Genomic DNA, 19996 nt, shown 5'->3' with positions numbered 1-19996 from the left:
TCCAAAACAGCCACACTACACCTCTGATATATATCAGTCAGAGATCTGGTACCTCTAATTGGATCATCATCTACTAGCTCATCATAATCCAGTGAGACCTCCTTATGCTTTGCTTGTGGCTCATCTGTCCAGTCCCACTGCTCATCTTCTAGGAACTGAACATCCCTGCTATTGATCACCTTCTTTGTCTGTGGTTGATAGATCTTGTAGGCTTTTGACACCAGACTATAGCCAATGAAAATTCCAGGTTCAACTTTTTCTCCCAGCTTGTCTCTCTTGACCTGTGGAATGTGAGAAAAACACAGACAACCAAACACTTTCAAATTTTTTAGAAATGGCTTGAAACCAAACCAAGCTTCGAAAGGTGTCTTCTTTTTCAGTACCCTTGTAGACAGTCTATTTAACAAAAAAATAGCTGTGTTTGCTGCTTCTGCCCAAAATTCTTTTGGTAGATTCTTCTCATGCAGCAGACACCTAGTCATTTCCATAATGGTTCTATTCTTTCTTTCACTAACTCCATTTTGCTGTGGAGAATAAGGAACAGTAAGTTGATGCTCAATTCCAGCTTCCTCACAGAAAGTGTTAAACCTTTGTGAAGTGTATTCTGTTCCATTATCAGATCTGATGACTTGAATTTTGCAGCCACTTTGAGTCTCAACCCATCTCTTAAACTTCAGAAATATCTCAGCAACTTCTGACTTTTGCTTCATAAAATAAATCCAGCACATTCTAGTATAATCATCAATGAAGATAAGAAAATACATGCTGCCATTTAGTGAAGGAGTCACGTGAGGACCACAAAGATCTGTATGAATTAGTTGTAGCTTCTTTGTAGCTCTCCAGGTGGATTCTTTGAAAGGAAGTCTTGTCTGTTTGCCCAAAAAACAAGCTTTGCACCTTGTGATCTGCTCCTCAAGGATTGGTAACCCAGTTGCCATTTCATTCTTCTGCATGAATAGTAAGCCTTTGTAATGAAAATGCCCCAACCTTTTGTGCCATATTTCTGAATCACTAGCCTGACACTTGAATGCCGCTTGCTCATTCTCAAGGGGATTTAGAGAAAAACTCTTCTGTTGCATCTTTATTCTGAACAGCTCCTGACCATTTGAGTCAAAGATCAAACACTTCCCTTCTTCAAATATCACTTTAAATCCCTTTTCTACCAACTGCCCCACACTCAGCAAATTCTGATCAATATCAGGCACGTACATCACACCAGAAACCAGCTTAGTTCCAGCATAGCTCTCTATTGCTACAGTCCCTTTACCTTTCACTTCTAGATACTCTCCATTTCCAATTCTCACTCTTGACTGCAATGACTTGTCAAGGTCTCTAAATAGCTTTTCATCACTTGTCATGTGATTTGTGCAACCACTATCAACAAGCCAACTATCACATGGAGCACTAGAGGAGAAACAAGAGGCAACAAATAATTGATCTGCCTCATGCTGGTCTGCAACATGTGCCTCACCTTGCTGCTGATTTCCTTTTTCTTTGCAGAACCTTTCAATGTGTCCAAGCCTATGACACTTTCTGCACTTCACATCTGGCCTCTTCCAACATCTGAAGTGTGGGTGATTCTGCTTTCCACAATGCTTACATGAGGAATGCCCGCCCCAATTATTCTTAGAGTTGATTGCATTGTTCTCTCCTGCAGCAGCTTCTGAACCACTACTGTCATCTCCTTTCTTCCATCTTACATTATGATGTTCTTTAGCCTGCAAAGCTCCTTCTGTACTTCCTTCAAGCCTCATTAACCTTCTCTGCTCTTGTGCTTGCAGAGCACTTAGCAATTCTGCCAACTTGATTTGAGACAAATCCTTGGTATTCTCCAAAGATGCAATAGTTGCTTCAAACCTTTTGGGCAAGGAGACAAGAACCTTTTGCACTAGCCTATTATCAGAGAGGTCAGTGCCTAGAGCTCTTGCTTGATTTGCAATATTTACCAACTTATCAGAATACTCCTTAATTGTTTCAGACTCCTTCATCTGCAATCTCTCAAATTGTGTGATTAGATTCAGCCCCTTCATGCTTCTAATCCTCTCATCTCCTTTATACTCATCTTTGAGGAAGTCCCAAATAGCTTGAGCTGATTCACAAGCCATAATTCTGCTGAAAATGGCAGGTGAGACAGCAGCATATAAACAAGACTTTGCCTTTGCTTTTCTTGTTATCCTCTCCTTATGAAACTTGATCTGATTGATGGTTGGATTATCAGGAAGGGGAGCAACTTCATAATCTTGTTCTACAGCTTCCCAAAAATCGCAACCCTCTAGATAGGCTTGCATTCTCACTGCCCATGCTTGAAAATTTTCTCCATCGAATATTGGTGGAGCCATTCCTGAAAAACCACTTGATCCTCCCTCCATTAATTTCTCAAGTCACTCACAACCCCTTAAGATCAAGAAGGCTCTGATACCGATGTTGATCTTTTATGAGAAAAACAAACATCAGAAACAATATTGTGCAACAGCTTATTTTATTCTGGCTAATGAACTTGTTTTTAAATACAAAACTGAGCTCATGCGGTTGCTACTAACCAGCTGATTTTGTTGGTCCACAAAATCAGCAACAAACTAACAAAGCAATAACAGTAAAATGCAGTAAACAAACTCCTAAACAAAAGACTAATCAATTTAAAAAACAACTAATTAACTCCTAAAAAATAGGACATCAACAGCAGCCTTGAAACACCAACAATAATTCTATCTCTTACGACAGGAGAAATATTATGCCAATATATAAAGGGCATTAGTTTTCTTATGCAACAAGTGATAAATCTTATCTTATGCTGAGACAAAATAAAGCAGGCCATCAGGCTTTTTTGAAGAAAAAATAAATAAAAAAGTTGGGTGTAACATCCCGGGCGCTGACGAGGGCGGGGAGTGATCGCCGGTGCGAAAGGACATGGACAAGGAGCGGCTCCTGGCAGGCTTCTAGCGACGGGGGTACATGAATGAATCGAATCAACACCCGAAAGAGAGGGATTCCAGAGACTATGCTGGTATGGGACGATACAGTTGGGAATGACTTATAAGAATTAATTGCTACTACCTATACTAACAAGATGCATCTACTTTTCGGTAGCCCGGAACGGAAGAACTCCATAGTTAAGCGTGGTTGACTTGGAGCAATTATGGGATGGGTGACCTCCTGGGAAGTTTTCCCGGGAAGTCTGCGAGTGAAGACAAAGCACGCTGAAAAGTCTCGTGTTAGTGTGTGGGGACAGTTGTTGATCCTTGCAAGTTGCCAGGCGTTACAAGTGGTATCAGAGCATGCCTCTCTTCCAGTACGATGTGGTTCGAGGACGAACAAGGCGTAAGCTGGTGGGCATGTAACATCCCGGGCGGGAAGGGAGTGATGCCGGTGCAAAAGGGCATGGACAAGGAGCGGCTCCTAGCAGGCTTCCAGCGACGGGGGTACATGAATGAATCGAATCAACACTCGAAAGAGAGGGATTCCAGAGACTGTGCTGGTATGGGACGGTACAGTTGGGAATGACTTATAAGAATTAATTGGTACTACCTATACTAACAAGATGCATCTACTTTTCGATAGCCCGGAACGGAAGAACTCCATAGTTAAGCGTGCGTGTTAGTGTGTGGGGACAGTCGTTGATCCTTGCAAGTTGCCAGGCGTTACATTGGGGTTCAGTTTTCGATGTGAGGAGAGTAGGAGAGAACACTCTCATGTAGCATAAGAAAATAATTTCCGATATATAAACTATAAAGCAAAACTATACAAGGAATGAAGGAAGCTATGTAAAGAAGTATATAAAGTGTTTTGTTTCTCCTTTTTTTCAAATTTATTCATTTTCCATAAATAAAACTTGTGTGTTTGTAGAATAAGTTAGGTCACTTATTTGGGATCTATGGCTCGGCTTGCATCAGGTCAAATCTGATCTAATATATTCAGTAAAATAGAATAAATTCAAGTCTTGAAAAATTCATTAAAAAATAGGCCATAAGTCTACTATTGTAAAGCTTTATGTACTACATATTGTCTTATATTATGTTATTTATTTTAACTAAATGAAAGTTAATTAAATATTTAAATAAATTAGTTACTAAAATAATATTGTTTCATTTATTATTTATAATTTTTGATAGGTATTGAAGGCTTGATAGACTTAAATAAGCTATTAAACCCAAGCTAGACCTTTTGACCTTTTCAGATTAGGTTTATAATTTGACTTATATCAAGTCAACGGATTAGGCCAAGCTCAAAATATTTAGATAAAACTGATTTATTTAATTAAAGCCGACTAATATCGCCCATAAATTACTACAAGTCAATGACGGTTAACTATGGAGTTCTTCCGTTCCGAGCTACTAAAAAGTAGATGCGTCTTGTTAGGATTAACTTGTTATTTTGATATATACTTGACATGATCATATTTTGGATATGTATATATACCATGTTATTCTTTTAGAGAGCATAGGAAGTGTCTACGCCATGTCGATAGTCTGTATATGTTGTTAGTGATGCATGCTCAGGTCTATGTTACTTATTTAATTGCATATCTTTTGTTTATTTGATGGAATTATATAAGTAACATCATGGGCTTTATTTTGAGACAGTAAGATTATGAGATAGCCTAGGCCATTGATGGTTGGGCTATATGTTCTATCTATGTTGTGCTATGCCTGATTTATATTAAACTGTCAATCAAGTTGAAATTATCATAGTGGAAATTATTCCCAATGGTCCAAAATATAGACAAAATGTTACTCATTTTATTTTGGCCATGGAAATAAAAAAGTTTGCAATACATAAGGAAAAAGAAAAATTTATTCAATTAGCTTACACTTTAATTAAGTTGAGCATGTTGCACTTACTAACATATGAATGTTAATTAACCGGCTGAGATGAGGGAGTTACAACAACCTATTTACACTCTATTTGCTTGTGATTTTTTATGATACTACTAGTTATGTCAATGCCAGTATGTTCTGGTGAAATTGGTTCTGAAATCAATTGGAAGTTTTTTTTTTCTCTTCCACTCATAATCAGTGACATGTCTTGTGCTTATATATTATACTTGGATTTTATTCATTTATTTTATTTTAACAGTCCGTTTCTAACACACTGATTGGAGCTTGTTTTCCGGGTCAACCAAATAATTTATTTCAGTTTTCATTTTTAAACTCTAAATTTTGTATACAATTTACTTAGCATTTCAAAGTAGCTTAATTTCTTCGCTTGCTTAGTACAGTATTCAAACCTAACAAGCAGAAACATTTTCCTGTTAACTAAGCTAGTTGGTTGAAGTCCAACCATGCCATTGTCATAGTTTTTTAGTCTTTGATCAGTTTGAATTAATCACCAGCTTAGCAGCTTCTCGGTAATTGTGACATCTTTTACTAAGCAGAAGAATGCTGAAAGAAGAAATATTGAAATAGGACTGCCAACTTATTCAGAATCAGAAGGAAAAAAAAAAAATGATTCATTCTCTAATGGTTTCCAAATCCATTCAATTCTTCCTTCTTCTTTGTTCTCTTGCTTTTCTTTCAGAGGTTGCCTTTGCCGACCCTCCATATGAAATTTGTTCCACAAGCAGCAACTACGAAAATGGAAGTTCCTTTCAGAACAATCTAAACAATCTCCTCTTCTCTTTACCCTCCAATGCTTCAATCTCCAAATCCTATAATACTTCTTTTGGGGTTGCCTCCGATAAAGTATATGGCCTCTACATGTGCCTCGACTATGTTTCAAATGAAACTTGCAAGAATTGCATAGCCACGGCAATAGAGGACATTGTCAAACTCTGCCCTCAAGCAGAAGAAGCAGTTGTATGGGAGGAGGTATGCCAATTACGTTATTCCAATAAGAATTTCATGGGTAGGTTGAATGTCACAGGTAACATTGGCAAAGATAATCAACAGAATATTTCAGAACCAGAGAAATTCCAGTATGCTGTGAATAAGATATTGAGTAATATCACTGATATGGCATCTTTTAATGTTTCGGCAAATGTGTATGCTACTGGAGAAGTCCCTTTTGAAGATAAAATCATATATGCCTTAGTGCAGTGCAGCAGAGATTTATCAGCCAATGATTGCAATAGTTGCCTGCAAAGTGCCATAAAAGATATACCAGGTTGTTGCTATGGCTCCATCGGTGCAAGAGTTCTGAGTCGTAGCTGTTATTTGAGATATGAGTTTTATCCGTTTTATCTTGGAGCATCAGAAACCACAGGTTCTTCATCCGGCAGTTACCAAAGAAGTAAGCATTTCAAGTCACTTCAAGTTTTAACAATGGTCTAAAACATATTATAGGCCACAATCATTCAAAGCTGCATTCGATTGATCCTTTATGCAGATAGTTCAAGCAAGATATGGATGATTACAGGCATTATAGTTGTGGTGGGCTTGGTCACAATACTTTCCATTTGCTGCCTATGCTTTTTCAGGAATAAAAGGAATAAGCAAAGTAAGATTTTATTGGAAGGTCTGTTCGGGTTTCTAAATTCTTTTCTTCTCCTAACTCATTTGGTTGTTGTCTTTAGGTAAGAATGAGATAGACAATCATCTAATGAACCTTCAGAACTTTGGTCAGCTGGGTGAATCATCACTTCATCACCAGAATATTCGAGGAAGAAATGGCAAAATATGTGAGGACCTCCCTTATATTGATCTTGGATCCCTTTGTGTGGCTACTCAAAAATTTTCTGATTTAAATAAGCTTGGACAAGGTGGCTTTGGTCCTGTTTACAAGGTAAATAAAATTCAAGTTAAAAGTTCATCGTTTCTTACATGAATGTTTTCTCATAGAAAACTTCAGGCATATTTTTTTTTTACTTTTGCAGGGGATACTTAGTGATGGTCAGGAAGTAGCAATCAAGAGGCTCTCAACTTGCTCTGAGCAGGGCTCAGATGAATTTATAAACGAGGTTATGCTGATAATGAAACTTCAACACAAAAATCTTGTAAAGCTTCTGGGATTTTGTGTAGATGGAGAAGAGAAGCTTCTTGTTTATGAATTTTTGCCTAATGGTAGCCTTGATGTTGTCCTTTTTGGTACGTGTATTCTTTCCTCCCCTTTTTAAGGATGGAACAACCAATTTGATTGGAATAAAACTCAACAATTAAAAAATAGATTGATAATAACATTCATTTTACAATTGATGGGGAACATCATATTTGCATTTTTGTGCACGTGGAATATGGATAGATCCAGAGCAACGTGCACGGCTCGATTGGACCAAACGCCTCGATATAATAAGTGGAATAGCAAGGGGGATTCTTTATCTTCATGAAGATTCTAGACTTAAAATAATTCATAGAGATCTAAAAGCAAGTAACGTGTTGTTGGACTATGACATGAATCCAAAGATATCAGACTTTGGAATGGCAAGGATATTTGCTGGAAGTGAAGGTGAAGCTAACACTTCTACAATAGTTGGCACATAGTAAGCACTCAGTTCCTTGCTTGAATATTTCCCCTTAACATATATATTTACTTGCTTAACTTAATTTAGTTCCAATTTGTAGTGGATATATGGCTCCAGAATATGCAATGGAGGGATTATATTCCATAAAATCTGATGTGTTTTGCTTTGGAGTACTATTGCTTGAGATCATTACGGGTAAACGTAATGCGGGTTTCTATCACTCTAAAAACACTCCTAGCCTTCTATCATATGTAAGTGTCTACCTCAAAATCTGCTAAATGTGTGAATATTGTTTGCTTAACATGATGAATCAATGTGCAGGCATGGCATCTATGGAATGAGGGAAAGGGGCTGGAGTTAAAGGATCCTTTGTTATTTGACTCATGCCCTGAAGATCAGTTTTTGAGATACATGAATATTGGACTGCTATGTGTTCAAGAAGATGCATATGATAGGCCAACCATGTCTTCGGTAGTTTTGATGTTGAAGAATGAATCAGCAGCGCTTGGCCAACCAGAACGACCACCTTTCTCTGTAGGGAGATTCATGGTTAATGATCTTAATGACCAAGATTACCAAGAATGCTCGGTCAATTTCTTAACTGTTTCGGATATATTGCCCCAGTGAATGAAATTAAAACCTCCCTCTTAATTTAGTGATCGTTACTTATAGGATTTACTTGTAAAATATGGTACATGACTACATGTAGTTAATTAAACGACTACCTATATTGATATAATTCAATGACAATAATGTACATGGCTACCACAAGGGTTCTTATTTCACGCTTACCACAAGGGTTCCAAATTCCAACTACTTTTATCACATTCTTTGTCTAGTTTCCGAAACAACATATCATAAATTTGGAATAGTAACCAATCTGTCACGTTTTTGGCCTTTACATAATAAACTGCCACGCGATCAGTAAAATTTAACAAGACTGTCACGTGTTGAAATTTGCTACGACTGATAGCGAACTTGGAAGTCAATAATTTCTTGACACGTGGTACACTTTTGCGGAAAAAACTTACTGCCACGTGTCCAAATTCGCTATGACTGGAAGCGAACTTGGTAGCCAATGATTTCGTGACACGTAACACATTTTCGCAGAAAAAATTGACTGGACGATAGCGAACTTGGTGCGCTACGTGGCACAATCTCGTCGTCCAATCAAAATTAATGTACCAATCACAATCAAAAAAAGAAAACAAAGAAAAAGGGCTATTTAATTAATGTACTAACCACAATTAATGTACCAATCACCAATCACAATTAATGTATCAATCATCAATCACAATTAATTTTGACGAAAATTAATGTACCAATCACAATTAATTTTGATTGGTACAATATTTGTGATTGGTGATTGGTACAAATTCGAACAATGTTTGTTGGAGATAAAATATGCCAAATAAGGTATCATTGCGTAAATCTAAAAAAATCATGTGAAATAAAATAAAAAAATATCTGATTTAAATATCCGAATCAAAAGTTATGGTCGTCTGAAGTAATTGGTGATTGGTACATTAATGGTGATTTGTACATTAATTTTGATTGGTACATTAATTAAATACCATTTTTCTTCTTTTTCTTTTTTTGATTGTGATTGGTACATTAATTCTGATCGGGCAACGAGATTGTACCACATAGCGCATCAAGTTCGCTACCTCTGGTAGCAAACTTCATCCAGTCTGTAACACCCCGTTCTAGAACCGGTTTGTTAACATCGCATTATGATATTAAGCGCAGTTACAATCACATGGGTTCAATTAAAATCCGGTTAAATCTTTCATTTTAAAACATGCCGAATTTATAATGCCCAATTGCGTGATCATAACCATATTACTTTGCGGAATCAGATAAACCAAGCTCAACATCATGTTCTTATTCCATTTTTAAACCATTAATTTAATTCTTATTTATTTCCCAACTTCTACTATATTGTAGATCTCTTCGTTAGCTACGCGTGGTTTCAAACCGCTCCTCATTTGGAGCTCTGTAGCTCAAGTTATGACAATTTTACTAACTCAGGTGTATGCTGAAAACTACGCGGGTAGGGCGCTTAAGCGCGCTCCAGGGTGCTTAAGCGCCCACAGACAGAGGGAATTTACATTTTTTAGCCACCAAGGGCGCTTAAGCTCGCTCCAGGACGCTTAAGCGCGCTACCTGGGCGCTTAAGCCCCCATTTCGGGCGCTAAAGCCCCAGGCGGCAGAAAGCTTTGGTCTTCACAGGTGCATCAGGGCGCTTAAACCCCCTCATGGGCGCTTAAGCCCCCTGAGCAGGCTTAAGCCTCCATTTGCAGGCTTAAGCCCCCTCTTCTGGGCAATTTCCTATACTCATATTTTTCATGCATCTTTCTTGGGGAATCAATCCTACACATTTTACAACCTATTTAACAAGCTTGTGATATCCCTATATCATTGCTTAACTCTCATCCTCTCATCATTGATTTAACGGAAATTGGGCAGCATAACCTTTGTTTTCTCAACGTTTCCCAACTTAGCACAAGGTACCTAATTGACTTTCCAGTTCAACATATCCAATACATAAAAATACATTCATGCATTTAACTTACAGTAATCATCATACACAAATATCTTCATTACTTAAATATTACATCATGTCTTAATTACAAATCTCATTTACATGCCAAAGGACTTAGCTACAAAATGAACATGATCAAAGCAAGTAACCATGTATCAGATACCCATTACTACTACAATGATCATGCACTAAGTCCTCCAAAATACATCATATGACATCAAAATATACATATAGCAATGCTAAATGGCATGCAACTCAACATGTCCAGCTATCAGGTACAGTCTACTCATGCTTCTTGCCTCGATCAACCTCACCTCTATCAGTACCTGAAATGATGCCCCACAACACGGGGTGAGATATACGAATATATCACAGTAAACCAGAGGTCCTTGGAGATCACTCCACCCTAAGGTCCACTTCGATGTACACATAATCATAATAGCTTAACACATTCTTATCCACAAGCATCACATGGACTTCCAAGAGAGATCCACTAAGGGCTGTTTCTCTTAGGCTCTTACCACATGGAGATCCACATAGGGCTGTTTCCAAGGGAAGTCCTTTCCTCAATCTATTCCAAGAGAGATCCTCAAAGGGCTGTTTCTCTTAGGCTCTTACCACATGGAGATCCACCTAGGGCTGTTTCCAAGGGAAGTCCTTTCCTCAATCTAGGAACCTCCAAGAGGGATCCACATAGGGTTGTTCCTCTTAGGCTCTAACCACATGGAGATCCACATAGGGTTGTTTCCAAGGGAAGTTCCTACCAATCATCCTCATCATAATACTATCACTCATAACCTCAATCACAATCCTCAACCATTACCTCATTCGTTATTGCTACTTTTATAACCATTCCTCAATTACTCTTAAACAATCAAACATCAACCAATAATCATCAATCAATCATAACATGTATCAATGCATGAATCAATGCATGAGCATACAATTACTATCATAATTACATATCACATCTCATAAACCATTTCTCCTCAACGGAGTATGGTGGAACACTCAATGGGATCAACCCCAAGGTCCAAAGGTTTACCTTGCTCTTGAGCTTTCCTCAATTGCACACAACCCCAAGGGTTGGTTCTCTTGCCTCAATCCTATCAACACAAGGAATACAATCAAACAATGCTAACAATGCAAGGAAATCCATAGTTCCATGCCTAGATTTCTCCAAACATCAAAGCATACTAAAATAACACTATAAACTCATTTCTACCGATTAAATGTCATTCCTAGCATTTTTCACAACATACTCTAAGCCTCATTCTTCCTTGAACATAGCCAATCTACTCAACATTTCATAAAAACCCTAAAACACTATTCATTAACCCTAAACTCATGCAAATCTCCAAGAATCATGTGAAAGAGAGTGGAAACTTACCACCAATGATCACACAATAGAGGAATGAGTGTTCCTCAAGCTTCCATGGAGGTAGAAACTCCCAAAACCCCAAAATCTCTCAAATGGACGAATTTTTGAGAGGCAATATCTCTCTCCACAATGCTCCCCACTCAAAACAAAGCTAGGATTATGAAAGAGGGCGAGATTCTAAGCGATTTAGGCTTTTGAATCACCCAAAACCATCAAGGTTTCCTCCCTCCTCTCTCTCTTCTTCTCTCTCCCTTTCTTCTCCTTCTCCTGTTTGCTGGCGACGGGCAATGGGGGGGGAAATGGGTTCTTTTGGCTTTTAGTCACTTAACATAGGTTAAGTGGCTTTAAGCGGGTATTGGTTCGTCTATCTATTCAACTCCAATAATTACCAAACTTTACCCAAAAGTCTGGAATATTATTCTAGGAATATTACTATTTTTGTTTTTATATTTTGGGTACTTTCGCCATTACCCATTTATACCCCTTACTTTTCACTGAGTACACTTTTTAACTCCAAGTGACTCAGATTCATTTAATTAAGTCTTATACTTAATTTTACTCACTAAAACATGCTTAATTATTTAATTAAAATTAATCAATAGAATGCTTAAGTTTGGGATATTATACAGTCAGCTTTTCCTGCGAAAGGGTGCCACGTGTCACGAAATCATTGGCTACCAAGTTCGCTACCAGTCATAGCGAACTTGGACACGTGGCGATCAGCTTTTCATGCAAAAGTGTGCCACCTGTAACGAAATCATTGGCTACCAAGTTCGCTACTAGTCGTAGCGAACTTCAACGCGTGGTAGTCTGGTAAAAAATATTGTTCGCATGGCATATTGATAAAAAAACTTGCCAAAAATGTGACAATCTTGTCATTGTTCCCATAAATTTGGATTAGGATTCTCAAGTGGTCATATAGTTATGTTATTTAATCACATTCATTCATTGATAATGAGATAAGAAAGAGAAAAATATATGACTTTTAAATGAATGATTATGATCAAATAATAAGATCAATTTTTCACATGAGAGAATGCAAATCCCATAAATTTTGTTTTTATCTGTTTGACACCATTTTCATTGATAAAGGAGACAAAAATTGTATAAGAAAGTGAGAAGAGGTCAGGTTGTCACTTCCGAAATTAGTGAATATTGTCAAAAACAAATTTTAAAAACTTTGCAAGTTGGTAATCTCAACAACTCTCATTTGGTGAAGTTGGATCAGGCTAGCATGTTGGTACTCGAATAAATCCTTCCACTTGACCGTCTCACTTGCGGGTCAGCAAGGCTCACGAGCTACTGCCACATGGCATTTCAATCTGTTCAAAAATTTGATAATAAATAATTATTTGATTAATCGTTAAAAATAATAATTATAGCAATTACAAATTATCATTTATCCAATTTAAATGATATTTTTGGAGAGAGAAAATATCATTAAATTATAGTTATTAATAATAATGTTTACATTTTTAAATTTATACGAATTATGAATCATAATTATTTACATGTTAATTATGATTTGACTCAAATAAAATATTAATTTAATAACAACACAATTGAGCATGTTTACTACAACAATTACTTAGTTATGTGATCCAATTTCACCAAATAAATAAATTAGTGATTTCATGAATTTGATAAAAAAAAATTAAAATAATTTTTTTTTACCACAACAATAAAAAAGGCATTCACGTGAGGATTGGTCAGGCTGCAGTGGTTGTGGCATAAAAAGTCTAAAATGGATAGCTGGGAAAAATAAGCACAGTTTTGTGATTTTCCCCCAACTCGATGTATAGAAAACTTCCAAATCTGATATTATAGAAGTATAAAATCATTAATGTAACTTCATCTAATAGCTTAAATTTTTGGGTTGGATTGATTCTTTATATGATATCAGAGTCTTTGTGATCAAGTGATCATGAGTTCAATCCTCACCGTCCCAATTTAATTAATAATTAATTATGTTTTGTGAAATTTCTTAACATAGGTGGATTAGGCCCGATGTACAATCCACTCTTCCCAATGAACTCTAATGTGAGGGGGCCTATTAGAGAAGTATAAACCTTTATTGTAATCTCACTCAACAACTTAAGCTTTTAGATTGAATTAATTCTTTTTATATAAGAAGGTATATTCCGGATGATTCGCACGTGGTGCAACCAGATAACATCGTGACACGGAAGAATCTGAAGACTCATGTGGGACCATTGAAAATTCTTGATAGAAATGAAAAACTATTGCAAAATAAATCAATTCTTATGGTAAAGATTCAGTATAAAGGTTGTATGCCTGAAAATGCCACTCGGGAGCGGAAGGATGAGCTTTTCTGACAATATCCCCAGTTAATGAATAGATATGTTCCTAATTTTGTGGACAAAATCGCTAAAAAGATGGAGTGAATATAATAACTCTAACATAATTATAAAATTGCATGTAATTATCCATACAACTCTCAAACACCCACATATCATATTTAACCCCATTGAGGCCGAGGCACAAGATTAGGGGTCCAAGAGTTTTTAACTTTCAATTAACCTATCAATGAGCTCTACAATCTCAACTTAACTTATGCCTCATATCCTTTAACTTTCAATTAACCTATCAATGAGCTCTACAATCTCAACTTAACTTATGCCTCATATCCACCGTCCAAAAGAGAATTCAAACTCATTCTTCTCTCTTTTTACCCTTGAAGGTCGAAAGCTTCCTTAGGCCATCCATGAAGAGTTTTCAAACTTTTAACTACAATGGATATGGTTTCATCATTCCTAATTAATCATAGAACATTTAACAAGCCTAGGGCCACCTTAGTATGATTTTACAACATTATACTCCCCAAAAACCCAATATAGCTGAAAATCCAAGGGGAAAGGTCATGAGTATTTTTTTTTTAATTTCCAAACTTATTCACATGCTATTTATGTTGCCAACCATTTAGGCCCACTTGGCCCGTCTGATGGATTAGCTAATAAGAGAGTCATTCAAAGGCCCAAACGTTTTGATGACTATGTTGTAGGCTGATAGCCTTGTAGCCCTTTTTCTCTTTCGTATGAGTTGTATTTCTCTTTCATATGAGTTTTATTACTTGTTATTACTTATGTAACAAAATGTGGTTGTTAGGGTTGTTATATGCCCTGTTGAATCAATGAGAATGGGAGGCATTCAGTGAAAATTATCTTTTCTTCCCCTAATTTCCCTCTCTCTCTTCTCTCTCCTTAACCTCATCTTATTTCTTAAATCCATCGGGTAACATTGGTGCTTTCATTGAGAGTTGAACGCTGAAAACACCCGCTTGAGTGATGTCACACAGCAGGTGCAGGATCTGCGGATCGAACGTCAGGCTGTCCAGGAGCAGATCTCTAATTTAGAGTTAGCTCAGGATTGTCGATTCGCAGCCATAGAACTCTCCCACACTCAACGCATGGATGCTCATGGCCACCGCATGGACACCTTGCAGCAACAATTACAAGAAGTGCTTACCATTCTTCATTCTACCCATTCTAATCAAGACCCTAACGTTGGGGTTCTGGGTTCTAGCCCTTCTCGTACTCCAAACCACGCCCAACCTGAGAACCATCGTCAGAGGCAGAAGAAGCTGGACTTTCCCAGATTTGCCACTGGTGACCCCACTGATTGGCTATTCGCTGTTGAGCGCTATTTCAGGTTTTACAATGTTCCTATGCCAGAACGTTTACTTATTGTTTCCTTTAATCTTGATTCACCAGCATCCACTTGGTTTCAACCTCTGGATCAAGATGGTTTGCTCCCTGATTGGCCATCTTTTTCCACGGCACTACACCGCCGTTTTGGCCCTACGGAGTTTGAAGATGCTTCTGTTGCTATTGCAAAATTACAACAATCTGGGTCAGTCACCGACTACTACGCCGCATTCGAACAGCTATCACAGAAGGTTCCTGGCTTTTCCGTTACAGTCCGAAAGGGGCTCTCCTAGGAAGGTCTAAAATCCACCCTCCGTTGTTCGATGCTTGTCCACAGACCACAAGATATTCACGAAGCCTTGGCGTATGCTAAAGTCTACGAGGACAAATTTAGTGGCGAGAGATCCACTAAGCCGTGGGTTCCACGCTCCCAGATGCCTTCCACTCCACCGCCTCAATCAAACCAACCCACCACCGTTTCCATCAAACTACCCTCCCATCCATCTACTTTGCCTATTCGTCGCCTTACCCAAGCAGAAATGCAGGCTCGGCGTGATAAGAACTTATGTTACAATTGTGACGAGCGCTTTACTCCAAGTCACAGATGCGAAGGGCGTCCCACCCTTCTCTATCTAGATGGAGTCCAAGATGACGATGAGGAAATAATACCACCAGAGGAACCACCACCCCCACCGGAGCCAGATATACAACCTGAAATTAGCCTGAATGCCTTGTTTGGCCATCGATCCTCCAATTCCTTTAGACTTACCGGCACCATCACTGGAACAGCCGTCCAGATCCTAATTGATGGTGGTAGCACCCATAACTTTATCACCCATAGAATGGCCTCCCATATGCATCTTGTTTTGCATGCAATTGTCCCATTTAAGGTCCATGTTGGTAATGGTGATACACTTATATGTTCTGCATCTTTTACTACTGTGACTTTAACTATTCAGTCTCACTCCTTTATTGTGGATCTATTTGTTTTAGATCTTAAGGGGGCTGATGTTGTATTGGGAGTCCAATGGCTCGCTACCCTTGGCCCAATTGTTACAGATTACGCTGCATTTACTATGGCCTTTTCCTATTTGGGAGAGCGAATCTTGCTTCACGGAGACCAACACTTCGGGCCTACTCACATCTCTTCAGCCCAACTCCATAAGTTGATCACACAAGATTCAATATCATCTTGCCTCATGTGCCTTTCTGCTAATGTTCCGTCAGAGGCATCGGCTACTGGCCCTGATGCAGAACCTATAATACCAACAATATTTTCTTCTTTATTGCAGGATTTTGCTGACATCTTTGTTGTCCCAGGTACACTCCTTCCAGACCGCAACTTCAATCACCGAATTTCCTTGGTTCCTGCTGCTAAACCGATACAAGTGCGGCCTTAAAGATACCCCTATTTCCAGAAAAATGAGATTGAGCGACTGATCACTGAGATGTTGAATGCTGGTCTAATTCAACACAGTCAATCTAAGTTTAGCTCCCTTGTCTTATTGATCAAAAAGAAAGACGGAACTTGGCGTGTCTGCGTCAATTACCGGGCTCTAAATGCTATTACAATCAAGGATAAGTTTCCGATTCCGACAATTGATGAATTAATCGATGAGTTGCATGGAGCAACTATTTTTTCTAAGCTGGATCTTCGTTCCGGCTTCCACCAGATCAAGATGCACCTTCCGGACGCCCACAAAACATCGTTCCGCACACACCAGGGACACTATGAATTCCTGGTTATGCCCTTTGGTTTAAGTAATGCACCATCCACCTTCCAAGCCACCATGAACCAGGTCTTCGCAGCCTATTTGAGGAAATTCCTTGTCGTTTTCTTCGATGATATCTTAGTGTACAACCCTTCCGCATCTCTCCATTTGGATCATCTCACTACTGTGTTATCTACCCTTCGGGCCCATTCTTTCTATGCTAAAATGTCCAAGTGCCTCTTTGCCCAACATTCAGTTCACTTCTTAGGCCATATTATTTCTGGCCTGGGTGTCCAACCAGACCTGGACAAAATCACGGCCATATCAAACTGGCCCATTCCAGCCAACGTCACACAACTGCGAGCATTTTTGGGGTTGTCAGGCTATTATTGCAAATTTATCAAGCATTATGTTTCAATCGCAGCTCCATTGACAGACCTTTTGTCCAAATCAGCCTTTGGGTGGAATCCCAGGGCCGATGAAGCCTTTCAGATACTGAAGAGACTCCTGACGGAAGCCCCAATATTGGGCCTCCCTAATTTTCAACAGCCATTCACTATAGAAACAGATGCCTCTGGAGTGGGCATTAGCGCCGTATTACTCCAGGACGAGCGGCCAATCGCATTTTTCAGTCGCAAATTGGGTCCTTTAATGCAGCGAAAGTCAACTTATGTTCGAGAGATGTTTGCTATCACATCTGCTATCTCTAAGTGGCGCCAGTATCTCCTCGGCTCCCCATTTGTGATTCGCATGGACCATAAGAGTCTCCATAACTTGATGAATCAAGTTATACAGACCCCGGAATAGCAGTAGTTTCTTTCAAAGCTGCTTGGATTTGACTATGCAATTGTTTACAAATCCGGCAAAGCCAACACAGTGGCTGACAGACTATCAAGACAGGGTGAAGGGACCTCGTCTGACCAGTCCCCTCAATTGGCAGCCATCACTGGCCCTACTTTGAATCTTACTACTGTTTTACAGTCCGAGTTAGTTATAGATAACTATGCAAAGAAAATTATACAGGAACTACAGCAAGATCCTACACTATGGCCAGAATGGCACTACAGACACAGTCTCTTATTTCATCAACACCGCATTTTTCTGCCTGCTGCTTCTTCCTTAATTCCCCATCTCCTTCACGAAATCCATGATGCTAAACAAGGCGGCCATTCCGGTGTGCAAGCTACTTTCCACCGCCTGCACCGCAATTTCACCTGGAAGGGAATTTACAAGGATGTCAAAATGTTGCGTAAAATCGGCAAGTGCACCTATCGTACCAAGTAATAAAGAGTGAGTAGAGTATCGTCTCCACGAGGATTGAGGCACCTAAGTTGTTATAACTATTCCTCTTTTGTTGGATTAATCAAAATAGGTTGAGAATGATTGTAGTTCATGAAACAAACTAAAATAGTTAAAGTAAAAATGTAAATGATTCCAAAAGTGTTTTCAGAATGCAAGAACAAAAGATTACGTATTGGGAAAATATTTGAGAAAATATTGCGGTAAAGAGAAACAAACACCTTTCTGATCCCCACCTTGCAACTTGGATTACGTTTACATTTACCTATTTAATTGATCAAACAATTCATCATCTTTTATATGAGTAGTTAAACCTTAATCCCTTAGTGACTTTAATCTTGTTAACTCTATTAGAATCCTAATCCCTTAGAAATCCCTTTTCGAGTTAACCCTTAGAATTAATGAATCTTTAACGTTCGCGGTTCATGTAGCCTATCCCTAGTGAGTACATGAGCAGTTATCTTATTCTTCGTCAGGAATTAGAATTACAACATCCCTATTGTAAACCCTAACACTCGCAATCCTACTAGATTGATCAGTTCCAATAGAATTATAAAATGAAGAACAAGAAAAGATAAACTCAATTAAAATAGATAAACATAAATTTCAACCAAGGTACAAGGGATTCACATCAAGGGTTGTGACCCTTACCACAATGATAAAACTAGCCAGACATGTTCATGTCTGACAAAATAACGATAAAATAAAGTAGCATTTAAAACCTAGAAGAGAAATTGAAGATGAAGATCTTCCGTCTTGATCGATCGAATCCTTGAATCTCCGAGACGCTCCAAGGAATCTCCGTTCTCTTTGTTGTTTTTCTCCTCTTGATTCTCCAAAAGTTTTTTTCTTCTTCTGTTTCTGATCCTTTTATTAGGTTTTGGGAAAACCTATTTTCACTTGCACTCCAATTGGGCCTTATTTTGGCTGATTCGCAGTAAAAATTATATCGTCCACGCACGGGGCGCCAAGCCTGGCGCCCCAAACTTGGGAGAAACAGAAGCTGAATCCGTCAACGGCGCCCCGGGCGCCAACTCCCGCACGCCGGGCAACAGGTTGGCGCGTCACGCGCCACCTCCAGCGCACCGTGCACGGCAGAAACAAAAGCAAATCGTTGATTTGGCGCCTCGTGCGCCAGGTACCGCGCCCCGTGCGCCATTTTGGCGCGCCGTGCGCGGGCAAAACAGAAGCAAATCGTTGATTTGGCGCCTCGGGCTCCAGGCCGCGCCCCGTGCGCCACATACCACGCGTAGTGCGCCAACGGGAAATTTGGTTTCTCCGTTTTTGCTTCTTTTTGCGGCGTTTCCTGTTATTTAACATATAACTTGAGTGAAAGCATGATTGAGAAGGAATAATCAATATTTCTTGCATTTAATGACTATTTTCACACATTTATGATTAATTCCTTATTTCTTTTAAGTTAGAAAACATCATCTGCTAGACTCACATCACAAAACATACGTTTCCAACTGCGAAGTGTGTCAAAAGTTAAAACCTCCTACACATGCCCCATACAGGCTTTTGCAACCCTTACCCATACCTGATTCCATTTGGACAGATATTACTATGGACTTTGTTACTCACTTACCATTGTCTGCAGGATCCAGTGTTGTATTGGTAGTGGTGGACCGCCTATCCAAAGCTGCGCATTTTATCCAGCTTCCGTCTCAGTATTCCGGCTCTAAGGTTGCATCCTTGTTCTGGGAACACGTCAGAAAGCTACATGGCTTGCCTCAGACGATCATATCCAACAGAGACCCCATATTTTTAAGTGATTTCTGACGAACACTTTTCAAGCTGCAAGGCACAACCCTCAAGTTCAGTTCATCCTACCATCCACAAACTGATGGACAAACGGAGCGAGTAAACAGGTGTTTAGGCACATGCCTGAGAGCCTTCGCCCAAAATCACCCTCGTTCGTGGACCCACTACCTTAGCTGGGCAGAGTACCACTACAACACAAGCTACCACCATTCCACCGGGTTTACGCCTTATGAGGTG

The 19996-nt window shown here is 39.0% G+C and overlaps 1 protein-coding gene across 1 annotated transcript; it reads left to right on the top strand.

Moving 5' to 3' along the window:
- Positions 1-5441: 5441 nt before the first annotated feature.
- On the top strand, positions 5442-8020 carry LOC133299186 (cysteine-rich receptor-like protein kinase 10). Its single transcript, XM_061498629.1, has 7 exons — positions 5442-6238; positions 6326-6432; positions 6596-6717; positions 6809-7019; positions 7180-7411; positions 7494-7644; positions 7715-8020. Exons 1-7 carry the CDS (start codon positions 5442-5444, stop codon positions 8018-8020), a joined length of 1926 nt encoding a protein of 641 aa, XP_061354613.1.
- Positions 8021-19996: the final 11976 nt, after the last annotated feature.

This window comes from Gastrolobium bilobum, unplaced genomic scaffold (assembly GCF_033153095.1).
Source record: "Gastrolobium bilobum isolate Gb01-03AN ecotype WA unplaced genomic scaffold, APGP_CSIRO_Gbil_v1 utg500, whole genome shotgun sequence".
NCBI lineage: Eukaryota > Viridiplantae > Streptophyta > Magnoliopsida > Fabales > Fabaceae > Gastrolobium > Gastrolobium bilobum.
Note: the sequence above shows the minus strand (reverse complement) of the source record. Positions and strands in the feature narration are given on the sequence as shown.

Excerpts from the sequence above, each read along its gene's own strand:
- LOC133299186 (XM_061498629.1), top strand. The coding sequence starts at position 5,442 with ATGATTCATTCTCTAATGGTTTCCAAATCCATTCAATTCTTCCTTCTT. Across the intron at positions 6,718-6,808 it reads GCTTTGGTCCTGTTTACAAG|GGGATACTTAGTGATGGTCA; the intron begins GTAAATAAAATT and ends TTACTTTTGCAG. Across the intron at positions 7,020-7,179 it reads CCTTGATGTTGTCCTTTTTG|AGCAACGTGCACGGCTCGAT; the intron begins GTACGTGTATTC and ends GGATAGATCCAG.